General features: G+C 40.4%; 1 protein-coding gene across 8 annotated transcripts in view; it reads left to right on the top strand.

Annotated features, from left to right (window-relative positions):
• Window positions 1-10,111, top strand: part of TCF20 (transcription factor 20) — a 131,060-nt gene extending 120,949 nt beyond the window's left edge. For 7 of the 8 annotated variants that reach the window (XM_063396074.1, XM_063396073.1, XM_063396072.1 and 4 more), the window contains 3 exons: window positions 1,761-1,810; window positions 4,748-4,875; window positions 8,645-10,111. In XM_063396074.1, the coding sequence (XP_063252144.1) occupies window positions 1,761-1,810; window positions 4,748-4,831 (134 nt within the window). In that variant the 3' untranslated portion in view covers window positions 4,832-4,875; window positions 8,645-10,111. The remainder of the gene's footprint in view (window positions 1-1,760; window positions 1,811-4,747; window positions 4,876-8,644) is intronic. The other variant, XM_063396078.1, reaches the window with a different exon arrangement.
• The last annotated feature ends 4,434 nt before the right edge of the window (window positions 10,112-14,545 follow it).

Here is a 14,545-nt window from a genome sequence, read left to right as displayed (position 1 = left end):
TTTTAACAGAAACAAAAAAATTGCTATTAATTGGATCTGCTATTAGTATTTGCAACAAAAAAATGCTGACCTTAGTAAGAAATTGAGCTCCATACATGGATCAGGCATTAGGTACAAGGTTTCTGGCACTTCTTCCTGATCCTTGTACAATCTTCCTTTCTGATGTACTAGCTAAAAAATGGCATTCAGTACCAACGTTGGGTTTCAACAAAGAAGAAAACTCCATTCTGTTCTAACATACTGTGTATGTTTTTAATGATTGCTCTGTATATTTTTGATGATTGCTATACTATGCAGTGATAATTCATGCTGTAGTGTAAATGTATGATTCCTGCCCTTATAATGAGAAGACATTTTATTTATTTCCTGTGATTTGCTAATGCTGCATTTGAAATTATCTGTGGCAGGATTAATGCTTTTACTCCCCTTGCTAAAATCTCTCAAGTAACTTAGTCTCTTGCATGCTGTTTCCCTTTGATTCAGGCCAGAGGCATTCATTTTGAAATATTAAGTGTACTGTAGCAGAGGAATGCTCTGCCAAAGCTTGGGTATCTAGAAAGCTTTTCCCTCAAGCTTTAGTTCCAGTCTCCTGCTGTCTGCTAAACTCTTCCACCAGATTGAAACAGCAGGTAGCACTGGTTATGCTACGTACTTAAGAGCGTTTTAAATTAGCACATCCTAGTTACCATTCTCTACTTGTGAGCTCTTTGGGTATGTTGGAGCAGGCAGTAGGTCATAAGCACCTTGCTGAATTCTCTGGGGCAGGGGCAGTGATGATCAGTCGTGCTGAGGTGGGGATGGGTGCTTGGTCCTGCTGATGAGGTGATGGCCTTGGGTCAGCCTCCAATGCAAGAGACAATTGGAACAGAGCAGTATCAGGTGTTTGGGCAGGTTGAGAGGTGACCCTGCAGTTCAGGGTGCCCAGGGGAGGCAGCTGAGTGCTCTGAGTGCTGCTTTTTCTCGTGGCTGAAGTTTGGGGAGCTGCAAACTTGCATCACTTAGAGGCATATTCTGTGAGGGAGGATGCGAGGAGAACCAATCCGTACTCTGGCAGTGCTGCTAAATAAGTGCTCTTCAAATGGCAGTATTACTTAATTTGTTCCTAAATAAGCAGTTCCACATAGGTGCCTCACTTTATGTAATAGGTTTAAATAATTAACTAAACCATTTTTTAGATCATAGAAGCTTCACATAGACAATTCATGGAGGCAGATCTAAGAGCATCATGGGTGATCAGACTATTAGATATAGTGTCACAGTGTAAGCCTGTCACCAAGATTTGGGATTACAGATAAACTGTATATACTCACACCTAGAGACATACACCCCTTCTCCCCTTGTTGCAGACAAGGCCTTGGGGTAAGGGTGGAAGGCAGAATTTGTACTATGAAATGCAGGGATTGTTCAGATTGGATGAATGTGTCCATCTTCCTTGTGTTAAAGTGGAAAAGGCTGGAATAGTTGAAGGGGGTTGGGATACAGGATTTGTAGACTTGCTGTTGTCATTCTTACTGCATAAGATCATTCGGAAAACTGGGGTTGCTTGGTAATCCAAGCAGCAGTGTCACTTGGGGTATTCAGTTGTTTTGTTTGCTAACACTTTGGGAGTGGAAGAAATCAACCTGCTAATAACAAAGTATTCCTATGAGAGATCTTTGAATGAAAAATGTATACTTGTGAGGCAAGATTAACACATGTGATGTATTATTCAAGTTGATTTTCTTAAAAAAATAATACATTGCTGTCTTCTCCTCCTTTAGATTGTTTACTAAACGAAGAGAATTTCTCAGTGAGGTGCCCCAAGCACAAGGTAAGAATCCTCTCGTGGATTAGACCTGGGTTTTTTGCTGCCCTCTTCTGGTTTCTAGATTTGGATTAGTAATTTTATTACCTGGATAATATCTGTAGTCAGAGATGCTTTTAGTTCAATTATTTTGTGATATATGCTTGTGGTGTATTCTGGGGCCAAACATCAACTCAAGAAGAATACCAAGATTAAGATGATAAAATTTTTGTTCCATCTGCTCAGTTTTTCTTTAGATCCTTGATGACTCTTCTGAAAGCTCAGCTTCATTTCCTGAATTCTGTGATAGAATCAGTATGTTGCTCGCTATTCCTGTTTGAATTGTTGCATTGGAGTGTCAGGTTTTCTCCTTGGATTTACTGAGGATACAAGGAAGAAGAAAAATGACTTTAAGAAAAAGTTTCCTGGTTTTTGGAAACATCTTGTTCTAGTTTACCTGTAGTAACTGGACTGAGTCCAACCACTCAACCTGCAGTGGATCTGTGGGGTTGTTCTGTGTGTCTTTCTTCAGAAGACCCCTATTGCTGCTTCTGCCCAGGGTCTTGGCGTCCTTAATAATCGTCCCTAGAGCCTACAAACACAGTGGTGCAAAGAGCTGTCTGTGTGGAAAGAGGAGACAAGGTAGACAATACATACTCTCTTGTAGCCCTAAGTAATGGGATACAGTGCTGGGAATACCCCTCCCAGCCCTTGAGGATACATCCCTGGGCTGTTCTGCTGCCTGGGATGTTGTGGATACCAGTCTTCCAGTTTTAAATGATCAGAAAGTATCCAGAAAAACAACTGTTCTTGCTGCCAGTTGAATACAACAGGAATTCTGCAAGAGCTTCAATGGCTTGTATTGAAAAGGAATTGATAATAGGGAAGAACTGTGTTGCTTTTTAGCTGGGATTAGTCTCCATCTATTTCTTGTCTGCAGATCCCTGCCTAGAATTAGACTGACATCTGGTGGTCTTTTGTTTTCACAGATTATTCTTAATCTGTCTTTTGTAAACATAGAGGAATTAGCCTCATGTTCCTTTCTGGATGTTCTACCACAAAATGATGTATTTATACACATGTATTTAAAATGTACTAGGAGGTTGAGTGCACATTCAGGCTCTTATCCAGAATAGGCCTACTTTTCATTATATAATAGAAAATAAATTATTCTCCACAACTGTGGAATAATGTTGACAGTGTACAACAAACTTAAATTAATGCATTAATGCTACAAGAACCTGTAGATCTTGCCAAACAAAAACAGGAAGGATGAGCTCTCCTTACTGTGTAACGTAACTGCCAAAGTAGCACCCTCTGCTCAACTTTGGATACTCGGCTAAAGATAATTGGAGTGTGTTCTGGCTGAGGTTAAACAATAACAGAGGATTATGTATTTGAAGGCTGGTTTATTTTTGCTGCCTGTTGTCTGAAGTATTTCAGGGAAATATACTATTACATAGATGGCTTGGGTCACTGCTGCTGTATATGAGCACTTTGCAGTGATGGTGCTCAAACTGTGAAAGGAAGGAACTGGTTTAAGTTCAGGCAATGAGTCCAGCTTTCCAGAGAAAATTCTGAGAAGGCACATGGACTTCTAAAGTAATCTTGCAGGATGGGAGGTGACAACTACCAGTTAAGTTCATAACAGTACTTCATGAGGCAATAAAATTTTGAATTATGTTCAGAACTATCCCACTGCAGATCACTTTCTTCACTGTGTCACAAACAGAAATTCAACACCAACAGCCTTTCTTTGACACTGAAGTTTCTTGACTTTTGCTTAGTAAAGTCAAAAATAATTTGTTTGAAGCCAAGTAGAGTTTTCTCTGCTTTCTTTCTCTGCCCTCACTGCATGTTTCACTAATGATTACCGGTTTGTTCTCAGTCCTTCTGCAGGGCAGAATATAAGCTCACTCTGCTCTTTCCATTGTAGTGACTGGAAAGAGGAATTCCAGACAGTGACAATGCAGGAACAGAAAGGCTGAAAACCATTGCTCTAGAATGATGGGAGAACAAATTGCATCAATTTTTTTGCGTGATATGAGCATGAGCAATTGAGAGGAAGAAAGACTTTCAATTAGTCTGTTGAAAGCGATGCTTTTAGATAACACCAGCTTAGTACTATTAGTGAACTAGTAACTGTCTCATAGCTCACTCTGCCGTTCTGTAGCTAATGGGTTGAAGAGCTAACTTTACAAATCTCCAGTATTAAGTTCCCCAGTACAGGGCCTCTTACCCTTTGGCAGTCCGTGTCTGACACCGGTAAATACACTTCATCACAGTAAGTAGCTCCTGGAGAGCAAATGTGCTTCTTGCCTCATTAACTGTGCTTGGCACTTAAGGCATAAGCCGGCTAAGCCCAGAGGGACTGGTCCTGCCTTTCTGTGTGCTCCTCAGTGATCTTTTCCATTTTCTTCTGTCAGGATTGATGCTTCAACCATCCATGTCCTGAATGTGTTACTTATGCAAAATATCAACTTTTATCAAAGGGAAAATGCTGTCTGAAAACTATTCTCTTTTGAAGGGTTCCTATCACAGATCCAACTGGCTCTGTCTGCATCACAGCAAGTGAGGTTGCAACACACCTGATGAGGATGCTGAGCCATGGAGAGGCTGTAAAGGGAATAGGATACCTCACCTTTTGGCGGCTCAGCCATCTTAGGTAGTCTTAAGCCATCTGTTTAGGCAATTTTAAAGTGATGCTTCTCAGCTTGTTGTACCTTTTTGTGTTAAAGTCTGTGTTTCTTAAAATTAACCAGGCTTTCGTATCTCAGACTCCACTTTTGTGGAATTACCTGCTTTTGTCTCGGGGAAAACTGTCTGAAAAGTATTTCTGCCTCCAATACTGACTGTCTCTCCCTCTCTCTCTTTCCCTTTCTGTATGTTCCCTTTCCCTACCCCTGTCTTCTGTTTGTCCTTCATTTTCTTTTTCCTCTTCTGTTTGGCTTGCTGGTTTGTCAGCCCCTCCTTCCTTGCTCTCTTCCGTCCTTGCAGAACAAGACGGTGAAAGGCAGCCTCAGCACAGAGCAATCGGAGCGGGGGTGAGGGGGGAAGTGTACTCCTAGGAATGGATATAAAAGCAAGCACAGGTGAGTGGGAGAGAGCTTCCAGTTCCACCTGCTGCCTTACCTCCAGTGTCTTCCCCATTTCTGTGAGAAATTGAGGTGCTTTTGTGTATATTCAGAAAACTTGTATTTTTTTTCTCTGCTACCATCCTGTTCAGTTTTTTGTACTTCTGCAGCAGTTCCTTCTGTTAAACAGTGAAAGGCAAAGCTTGTTAGCTGTTACAACTGCCTGATTACTCTCTCAGCTAAACAAGTGGTGGAAATCTCCTTCTGTATCATGTCCATAAGCATCTGAAGGTTTTTTTTTCTGTGAGTCTCAGAGCAGTTAATAGTAAGCTCCTGTATGAAGTCATCAAATTATCTTAAATTCTATATGTAAGGAATAAATAATATTGATGAGTTCAGGATTATTGTAATCTAGGATTCCCATTTTCTGAAAGTGTAGATAGATCCAGGGGTAAGTAAATTAGCCTTAGCAGAAGCCCATTGTGTTTCTTTTAGGCCAGCTTTTTTCTCTATTTTGCCAATAGACATAGGGCATAGAAGGTAGAACTGTATCCAGAAGTGGTGACCATTCCATAACTTTGTAATGTGCCCCAAGTTCCTTACTGCAGTTCCTTCCTGAGTTCTCCTTTGTCTAGGCCCAGCGTTCATACAGCCAGGTGCAAACTTGGTGGGGAATTCAATTTGTCTGAAACAGCTTTTTGCAATGTTGGCATCAGAGCTAGGTTTGTTTTCCTAATATGATTCACTGTGTGGCTGGGAAAATGCACCGGCACAAGGAGGGAGTAGCACTGAGGTGGGAGTTAGCACCCAGGGAATGGGATGAGGTTGAGATTTCTTATTTCTTACTCAATTGCAGGTGCATTGAAGTTCAAAGGCAACAGGGTGGATTAAAATGAAATAAGTGGTTTCAAATTAATACTTATTGTCTCCCTTTCCATGAAACTGTAGCCCAAGAAGGTCTCTTGCCTTCATTTCACTATTCAGTTACATTCCTTACTCAAGCTATTTGCTTCTCTGTTTTTCTTGCAATCATGCAGAGGAAGTTGGTCTTTCATGTCAGTTCTTGCTGATCATCAAGCTGCTCATGGTAATCCCCTTCCCTCATTGCTGTTCCCTGACTTCCCAGGAACCTCCCCTAATTTAAAATCTTACCTATTTTTCAAGTAAAGCAATTGTGTAAAAAAAGTGGTGTTTTGTGTGAAGGATGAGAGATTAACTGGAGGATTGTGGGGTTTTGGTGCAGTAGCAGAAGACAAGTAGTGTCCCACATGAACACATTTTATAGACTGGCTGTTGCTTGGTTTAGCTTGGCTGTGTTCTGTGATTTTTTTCATTTTTAATAGCATTCATTCTTGGCTTTGGAGTGTTATTCTAACAGTTACCATGTAAACAGTATTTAACAGTATTCAGTGTTTGAGTAGCTTTCTCCTTTCATGGTAAAGGTCACTGGGATTCCTTTAAGCTTTTCTCTTTTCCTTAAAGTGTAACAGGCAATGTAATTCATGATGTTAAAGCAGGATGAGAGTCCCATAGCCAAGGTGCCTCTTTTGGCTGTTTAACACTGGGGAAGTCTGGTGATTTTTGGGCCATTCTTTTAAGGTACTGGTAAACATTACTGTGTCCCAGAGACCTTTACACAGCTTTGTTCCCTGCATTATTTTCCAGTGTTAGCTCTTTTTTTATATATCATAAGAATATCTTAAGACCTTGCAGGAAGTGGAATCTCTGCACTGTATTCACTGTATGCTCTAGATCTCTCTCTAAGGCATCATTTCTTTCCAAATCCACTTTTGCCTTAAGTAGTTCTTACCAGAAGGTCCTATTTAGCCACTCACTTTTAATGTTCGGAATGTCTTAAAAATCAGGTTCTCCAATTCCAACCTGATCTTGCATTCCAAAATGAAAGCCATGCAAATATAAAAGATCCAATTATAACAAAAAAAAGAAATTGTTGTATTACTGTGGTATAAAGAACTTTAGGGGAACTTTGTAGCAGTCCAGGTAATCCTGGATCTGCCCTTTTGCTGGCCTTAGTGTAAGATACAATGGATACTCAATTGTGAGATTCTTGGGCCGTTTCAGTCCTGGTTCACTCCCAGGCCTAGCAAGTTAAGGAAAATCCTGCATGTTGGATAACATCCAGGCAAGTCAGTGCATTCTGTCTTTGTTGCTTGTCTCTCCTTGAGCCGGTTACCTCTAGAACATTTGGATCAAATCCAGATCTGGAGAGTGACTGTGAGAGTGAGTCTGGTGCTCTGGATCTTGTCCAGGAACGAGGCAGGACTCTCTGTGTTGAGCGTGTTTCTTCCCTGAGCCAGTGCCTAATGCTCTGGACCAATTCCAGGCGTGGGCAAGCTGCAGTTGTACAGGAGCCAGAGACAGCAACATGGCCTTGACACTTCGTCAGCGAGGGCTCGCAGTTGTGCAGTAGTGAAACCACAAAGAGCAGCTGCCTGAACTCTCTAGGAACCTCCCCCTTTCCTCTTCAGCTGGTGCTCCACAACGTTGCCATCTAGTTTTACTATGTACTTGCCTGACTCTTCACTCACTCAGAGCGTGGCACCCCTGGATGGGGGGATATTTGCAACCAAGAGTTGGTCTTGCTGGAATATAATCTAGTTGGTGTGCTGATGATCAGAGCAGCATTGACTTCTGCATCACACTTAGGGAGTTTAATAGCCAGCTATGAATGAACATGGTTGTTACTTTGCTCCCAGACACACCTCGAATTCCATTAACTGCTTTCCCTATGCATCACTTATGGTGCAAGTTTTTTTCCTTTTCCCAAGCTCACTAGCTGATAAGAAGGGATTTATCTAAGTCATATCAAAGTAAGTAACCTTACTAAATAAATAAATTGCTGTTGGGCTCACTTGTGTTGTGGCATAAGGGAAAAAAGGAATACATTATTTCAAGCTTTGCTTTCTGTCTGTGCAGATTAAGAATGAGAACCGTAACTCAGAGAAATTAAAATTTAACTTTGTCGTTTCCCTTTTGAACTAAGCCTCCACCAACTTAGCAAACTCCTGAAGTTCATTTACTCACCTCATAGAATTTCTGGACAGGGAGAATATGTGCCAAGCACCTGGATGTTTCCACATTTGTCTTGAAAGACATCACCAGCTTAGTCCTTCCATGAACTGTCTCCATAATATGAAAATTAAACAAAAGAAGCAGCAGAAAGAAATATCACCTGCCCTTCAATTAGATAATCACACACAGCTTTACCTTTAGCTGGTGAAATCTGGCTATTTCCCAGGTGTGGTTCCTGGACTCCTGTAATTTTGATACTAGTTTCACTACCTGCTGCATATTCACTGGAAACCACCATTGGATGGTAGCAGCGTGACCCATAGGGAAACATTTGGGTTCAGTCCCTCATGGCAGCCCAGGAGCTGTCACCGTGTTGGGACATGCTTGGCCCCGCTGTTTCCCATTCTCATGGTCAATGTGTGGACATGAGGTGAGTGAGCTCCTGCCTGGCTGCTGAAGGTAGAGGTTGTGTAAGAGTGCCGTGCCGCTGTGGCATCTGTCATCCCAGACCTCCTTCAGAACTGGGCTGGTTTAATTTTTTTTGCTGGTTGTTAAACTAAGACTTTTTATCACATGGATTAGCTTTTATGAACTACTTGCCCTGGTGTATATCTATTTTCAGTCCACAAAACTAAAGAGCTCTTGGTGTTGCTGCTGTGGTAGGCTTCTGAGTGGGTTTTTCCAAAGCTTGAGGTGCCTATTTGCAAATATAGGGAAGGAACCATTCCAATATTATTTTGACTTTGTTTTTCAGGTTAGGCTGTTGAGATAAAAAGCGGTGGACATTCATGACTGAATGGAATCTCTCTCCCACTGTGCAGCCATGCCCCCTCTCAATGTGCCTGCCAATGCCAGCACTTCCTTCATAAATTCTTACATCACACTCAAGACTGATGACATCACAGAATCTGACCAAGGAGTCTGAACCAGCTCTTTCCATGGACACAGTCTCCATAGTGACAGTGGGGCGGGGAGGGGAAAAAGGAAACAGGTGGGGGGAATTAAAGAGGGAGGGATAAATATATATATATAAAAAGATCTATTTTTTAGTCTTGAAAGACTTTGTTTTAAGTGAAAGGTGCGCTATATCCCTTGTGATGCATTTGATTAAATTTTTTAAAACCCCATATAAATTAAAAAAGAAACCTATAGCTAAAGTAAATATTAAATTCAAAATTAAAGCAAGGTATGTGGAGCCTAACATTTTGTGGGAAAGAATAGCAAAACTGGGAGTACTCCAAACAGGACTTGTCTCTGTTCCTCTTGCTTTCTTTCTCACAACATCTGATGAAATTCAATTTTGAAAGGCAAATAAAATGCTGATAAATTGTTTGTAGGGTGTGGGAGGAAGGCTTGGATGGTTGCAGGTAATTTGGTGTCAGTAGTTGTGTCTGAGGGGTAGAGAGGTTTCCATTTTTGAGAAACATATTAACAATGTAACCTTGAACAACATCTGCAGACTCTTGGGTCGTGAGACTCATGAAATAAGGGTTGGCTGCTGCTTGCTGAGTCTCATACACCTCGTTGGTGTAGAGAACACCTGTACCAAGCAGGGGAATGGAGTATTCTGCCCTGTGTAGCAACAACATAACCCCCAGATCATTCCAAGAAAGCTGCTTCGGTTTGGAAGGCAGGTGAGGTGAAGAAGACATGCTTTACCTGCCAGATTGGGGAATGAAAGGAAGTCTGAATGTTGGTGGAACCAATGTATCTTCAAACTGATTGGGGTAAATCCATTTGCCCTTTTTTAAATTTTATATTTTTGCTTTTCCTAAGGAAGGAAGAGGGAATGTCAGTGTAACAGCCTACACTATATTGTTGTTCGGGGTTGTTTGTGGTTTTGTTTTGGTTTGGGTTTTTTGGGGTTTTTTGTTTTGTTTGGTTGGTTGGTTTTTTGTGGGTTTTTTGTTTGTTGGTTTGGTTGGGTTTTTTTTTTTTTTTTTTTTTTTGGTGGTTTTGTTGTTGTTGTTTGTTTGGGGTTGTTGTTTTTTTGGTTGTTTTGTTTTTGTGGGGTTTTTTTTTGTAAATTATGTAATTTTAAAACATTTGGGTTTTAGGAACAACAAATTTTTTTTTTCTTGTTAAGGCCTTAAGAAAGGAGTTAGTGCATCTTTCAGGGGTCACTCTGCCATGGGAATAAAAATAGCTGTTTCACAAACAGTTTTATATAAAAAAAGCTTAAAAAAACCAAAAAAAACGAATAAACTTCATTTTAACCTTGTCTCCTTTTGTTTTGTGCGAACTTGATTTGTTTAAAAGGACAGAGACAGTACTATTTGCTGCTTTTTGGTTTCTTTGTCTTCATTGATTCTGCCTTCAGTGATGACCTTCTGAGCCAGCCCAGCAAGAGGAAGACCACAAAGGCTTTGAAAAACTAAAGCTTAGGATTTGTTTGATGTTCAAAGTTAACAAGCCAATGACTGGATGAATTTTCTGTTCATGTGAGTTGGTGGTATTTCACCAGGTCGCTGACTTTCACACATAGGATGGTAGCATATCCTAGCGATATCAAACAGCGTGATGTTTACTGGGAAGTCACTAGAGATCTAACCAGCATGACATGGATAAAAATAGGAGGTTGATATTATGGGGAGGGAAGAACTATTTTAAAAGTTATGTACTGGATGCTTGCTCAACTACTCACATTTTGGAGTATTCAGCGCTTAGAAATCATATCCATGATAGTTCATATTGAGATATCTATTTTAACTCTATTTTTAAAAGTTCCATTTAAAGATTTGGGAGATACTTTGGCAGTTACTTATTTCTGGAAGTTGCTACTCTCACTCTTAAATATTTGGAAAGAAAGGGCAGCCTTCTGCTTACTCCTTTCCCAGTAGCAGCTACTGAAGTTAGTATGTCCTTTACATTAAGAAATAGACCTGTTGTGATAAATGTCACTAATGTGTCATGAATTGGTGCTGAAAATATTTAACTGCTGGTGTAGTCAGAAAAAAGTCATTTTTAGCATAATTAATGTGATTGAGTAAATGACTTCTTTTCAACTGAATAAAAATAGTGTTTTTTTCATAGTGTCTGTTCTATTATGCATATTAAAAAAAGTTCCTGATACTGCATTGATTTTATGTTGGTGAAGAATCAACTCTATGTAGCACTGTGACAGCAGAACAGTGTATGGTGGAACTGCTGAATTTGACACTTTCACTTTGACTCTTTAGGGTCATGTCACAGCAGAAGCAGAAGGTTTTTGGGTAGGTGGGAGGGAGCCTTGGAGGTTTTCCATGTGGAAGCTTGTGGCAAGTATGGAGATTCAGTATTTCCTCATGCACCGTGATTGGAAAGTGTGGGAGTTGAGAAAGCAAATAAAGAAATAGTACCACAGTTTGACTCCATGGGAAGTATTTCTCAGTGGGAAGTGCTTAAAATCCTTTGACTCAGCTGTGACTTAACCCCCCCCCACCCGGTGCTGTGGTCAGAAGTAAGGGGTGCTCTCCAGTAGAGCAGGATTGCATTTGGTGGTTGAGTCTTTACAGAAACCAGAGCTGTTGTGATTCTAAAACCGTGATTCTAATTCCGAGGAGGAATTTAAACAACGTGTAATGGTTTCCTGGCAGAACTTGGAAATGATCCAGAAGAGACATAAAATCCTGTTGGAAATAAAAATTTCTTTTGGCTGAGAAAATGCAAAATGCTGAATGGATTTTGAAAACTACTGTACAAAACATTTACCTGGACCATCCTGCAAAAGCAATTAACAGCTTGACATTGTGGGTACGCCAAACTGGAAAGAAAGTAAAGGTTTGGAAGTTTTGGCTAATTCAGAATTTGTGGAGCAGAAATGACCTGCAGCAGAGCCTTAAACCCTTAAAAAAGATTGTGTATAGATGAGAATGCGTGGCCTGGGACCTGCTTGGGAATTACCTGTTTGGATGAGGAATGAACTAACGAAAGCTTGGATGAGGCAGCTCATTTTCAAAGTGTTTCTCCATGCTGACTCCCATTGGGATCTCTTGAAAGAGACTTACACCAATGTGCTGGAATTGAATGTGATGGTTTAGCAGTGTTTCCAAGCTAACCAGAATGAGCTGCTGCACAGGGTCAAAGAAAAAGTTTTCCCAACAAGAATATGGAATTGATTCAACATACAGAGGATGTTTGTTGATACAACAAGGATAAAGGGAGTCCTGCAGGAGCTAGTGGAGGCCCTTGGATGTGTACAGAGCAGATATCAATACCAGGAGCTGCCCACCAATACATTTGTCATATGTATTTATTGCATGTGAAATCCGTGCTTGGAAATCCGAGGTACAGACCACTGTGGATTGTGCAGCACAGGAGGAAGCCATCTCAGTTGCCACTGCAGAAGACAGTGCCCATCCTCACTCACCAACCTCTGACAGAGGTATGAGAGGGAATTTTACTTTGGGTTGTGACATCCTTGAACCTTTTGAATTGCTAAGAACTAGACAAACTGATGATGCTTAATAATATTGAAATAAACATTCAGGAGTTCAGGGTGCAGTATTTGCTAAACAATGGTGGACATCTAGTTCATGGAGTCCAGGTAATGGCAAGGTAAATACATTTTTGGTGGGACATGCATTTAAAAAAACAGAATTTTGCTGAGATATGGGCAGTTAAATGACAGCTCTGGTATTTTGACTATTTAATGTACAGTAATGTACATAAAAATATATATTAGGAAAGTTAATACCTTAAACTGGCACAGTTACAGGGGGAACATTTTTGGGGCTGACTTGGATATAAACTTTATATGTTATCATGCGTATTAACTGAGTTGTTACATCAGGAATTGTCTGCTGTCCTGAGTGCAGTGGGTGTCCTGGACATGATAGAAATATTTGGTAGAAGGACACAGCATTGGTTTAGTCCACGACTTAGCAGAATGACTGAAAGAAGCAGTCCCCATCTCAAAATGTAGAAAATTAAGTGTAAATACCATACTTTTGGAAGTGGAACAGGATATGTAGATGGTTGAAGATGAATAATTCACCATTACTCTGGATTTTTTTTTATGTTAAAATTTACATGAAAAAGAGTACAGGTAATCCAAATTCAGTTACAGATCTAGAAAACACAAAGATGTAGTTTTACTGACTTTGCTATGAGATGCTGAAAGAGTAGTTACAGTCTTAGCTTTGGGTTAGAAATCCCTGTTGTGAAATATTTCCAACAAACAAGTTTAGGTTTGGATTTAGTTTTTTATTTGTTTCAAGTTTTTTTGAGATGGAACTCTGGCAGAATGAGTCAGAGAATTTAGTCAAAAAAAGGTAGAGGACCAAAGTAATTATTAGAAAATTGTGGGAGACTGGTAACACTGTGGTCTTTATCTCCTGCTACTTTGCTGCAGGCCAAAGAGAGCTTGGCTAATGCACATCACTGAAAAATTGGCTCCATACAGATACTGGGCACCATGAGCTCCACACCTGACCTGTGCTATTCAGACAGAAATTATGTAAAGCACTGAAGGAGAGAATGAGGTTTTTCCTTAGAGTGCAAAGGTCTGTGAAATAGTTGCTGTCATTGTCCCTACATTGATTAATTGTTTGCTCTGCCTGTACTTCTGGTGGAGTCCCGAAGGTTTACTCTGTTATTCAGCTGGAAAGTGAAGAGGGTGCTGCTCATGGAATCTTTTTGTAGGATTTAATTTCTGAAGTGGATCCCAATTCCTGTTTAGAGTGTTTTCCTGTTTAGTGTGTTTGACCTGAACTGGAAGGAAAGCGTTGCTTTGCGAAGCATTTGCTGGCTTCTTCCACAGGGCAATACCAAGAGGTGAGATTGCCTCTCTTCCCTCTTCATCCTCCAGAGGTTTCTTGCAATTTAGTGCTTAACTTTGTTTTGATGCTGCATTTTCAAGGTTTTGACCTACCTGGCCAGCTTTAGAAAAGCTGGTATTTCTTAGCAGCCCCAGAGAGACTTTGCTCCCATCCCAACGATTTGAAAAAGAAAAATAGTCTCCTAGCTCCTAGCAAACCCCCTGTGAAAGAAATGTTCCACTCTAGCTGGGGTTCAGGATTCAGACTGGCGTGTTCTTTGCATGATAAAACTTCCTTTTATGTGCTACTGAATGTGAGCCTGGCCAGGTTACCTGCAAATACTACCTGTATCGCATTTTAGGGGCTTTTGGGTTGTAGCTACGCCTGCTGACAGCTGAACTTGGAGTTCACAGTAAGTTTGGAGATTGGTGCTCCCTGTCTTTGAGATAAACAGCATGGTGATAGTTTTCTGAGTTTTATTGAAATTGCTTGTTTTCAGTGCCACATCTTTTAGTGGGAAGCAGCGAAGAATGGCAGAGAAACTGTTGGGGAAAGAGCTGGGGAGGTGTTTACACTAATAATAAAAACGATGGTGTAAGGATAAATTTGCATTGTATCAAGAGCACTCTGAGCTGAAGCCAGTTCATCAAAGAAATGTCACCACTTCTCATGGTTTTATTAAAAAATGAAAGTCTATACATTTCACAGCATTTGTATGACAAAAACTTAATTGGACTTTCATCCAAGCTCTTTCCCACCTGAACCGGGTTCTCTCTCAGAAAAGAAATTTAATTATTAGATTCTTACAAATTGTAGATTATTTTGAGGACATTACTTTGAAGGCTGTTGGAATTACAACAACCTGTATTAAGTGGCATAGCAATATCTACTTCTTATGCACCTTTTCATCACATTGG

This window comes from Prinia subflava, chromosome 4 (assembly GCF_021018805.1).
Source record: "Prinia subflava isolate CZ2003 ecotype Zambia chromosome 4, Cam_Psub_1.2, whole genome shotgun sequence".
Lineage (NCBI taxonomy): Eukaryota > Metazoa > Chordata > Aves > Passeriformes > Cisticolidae > Prinia > Prinia subflava.
This window is presented reverse-complemented; position numbering and strand designations above follow the sequence as displayed.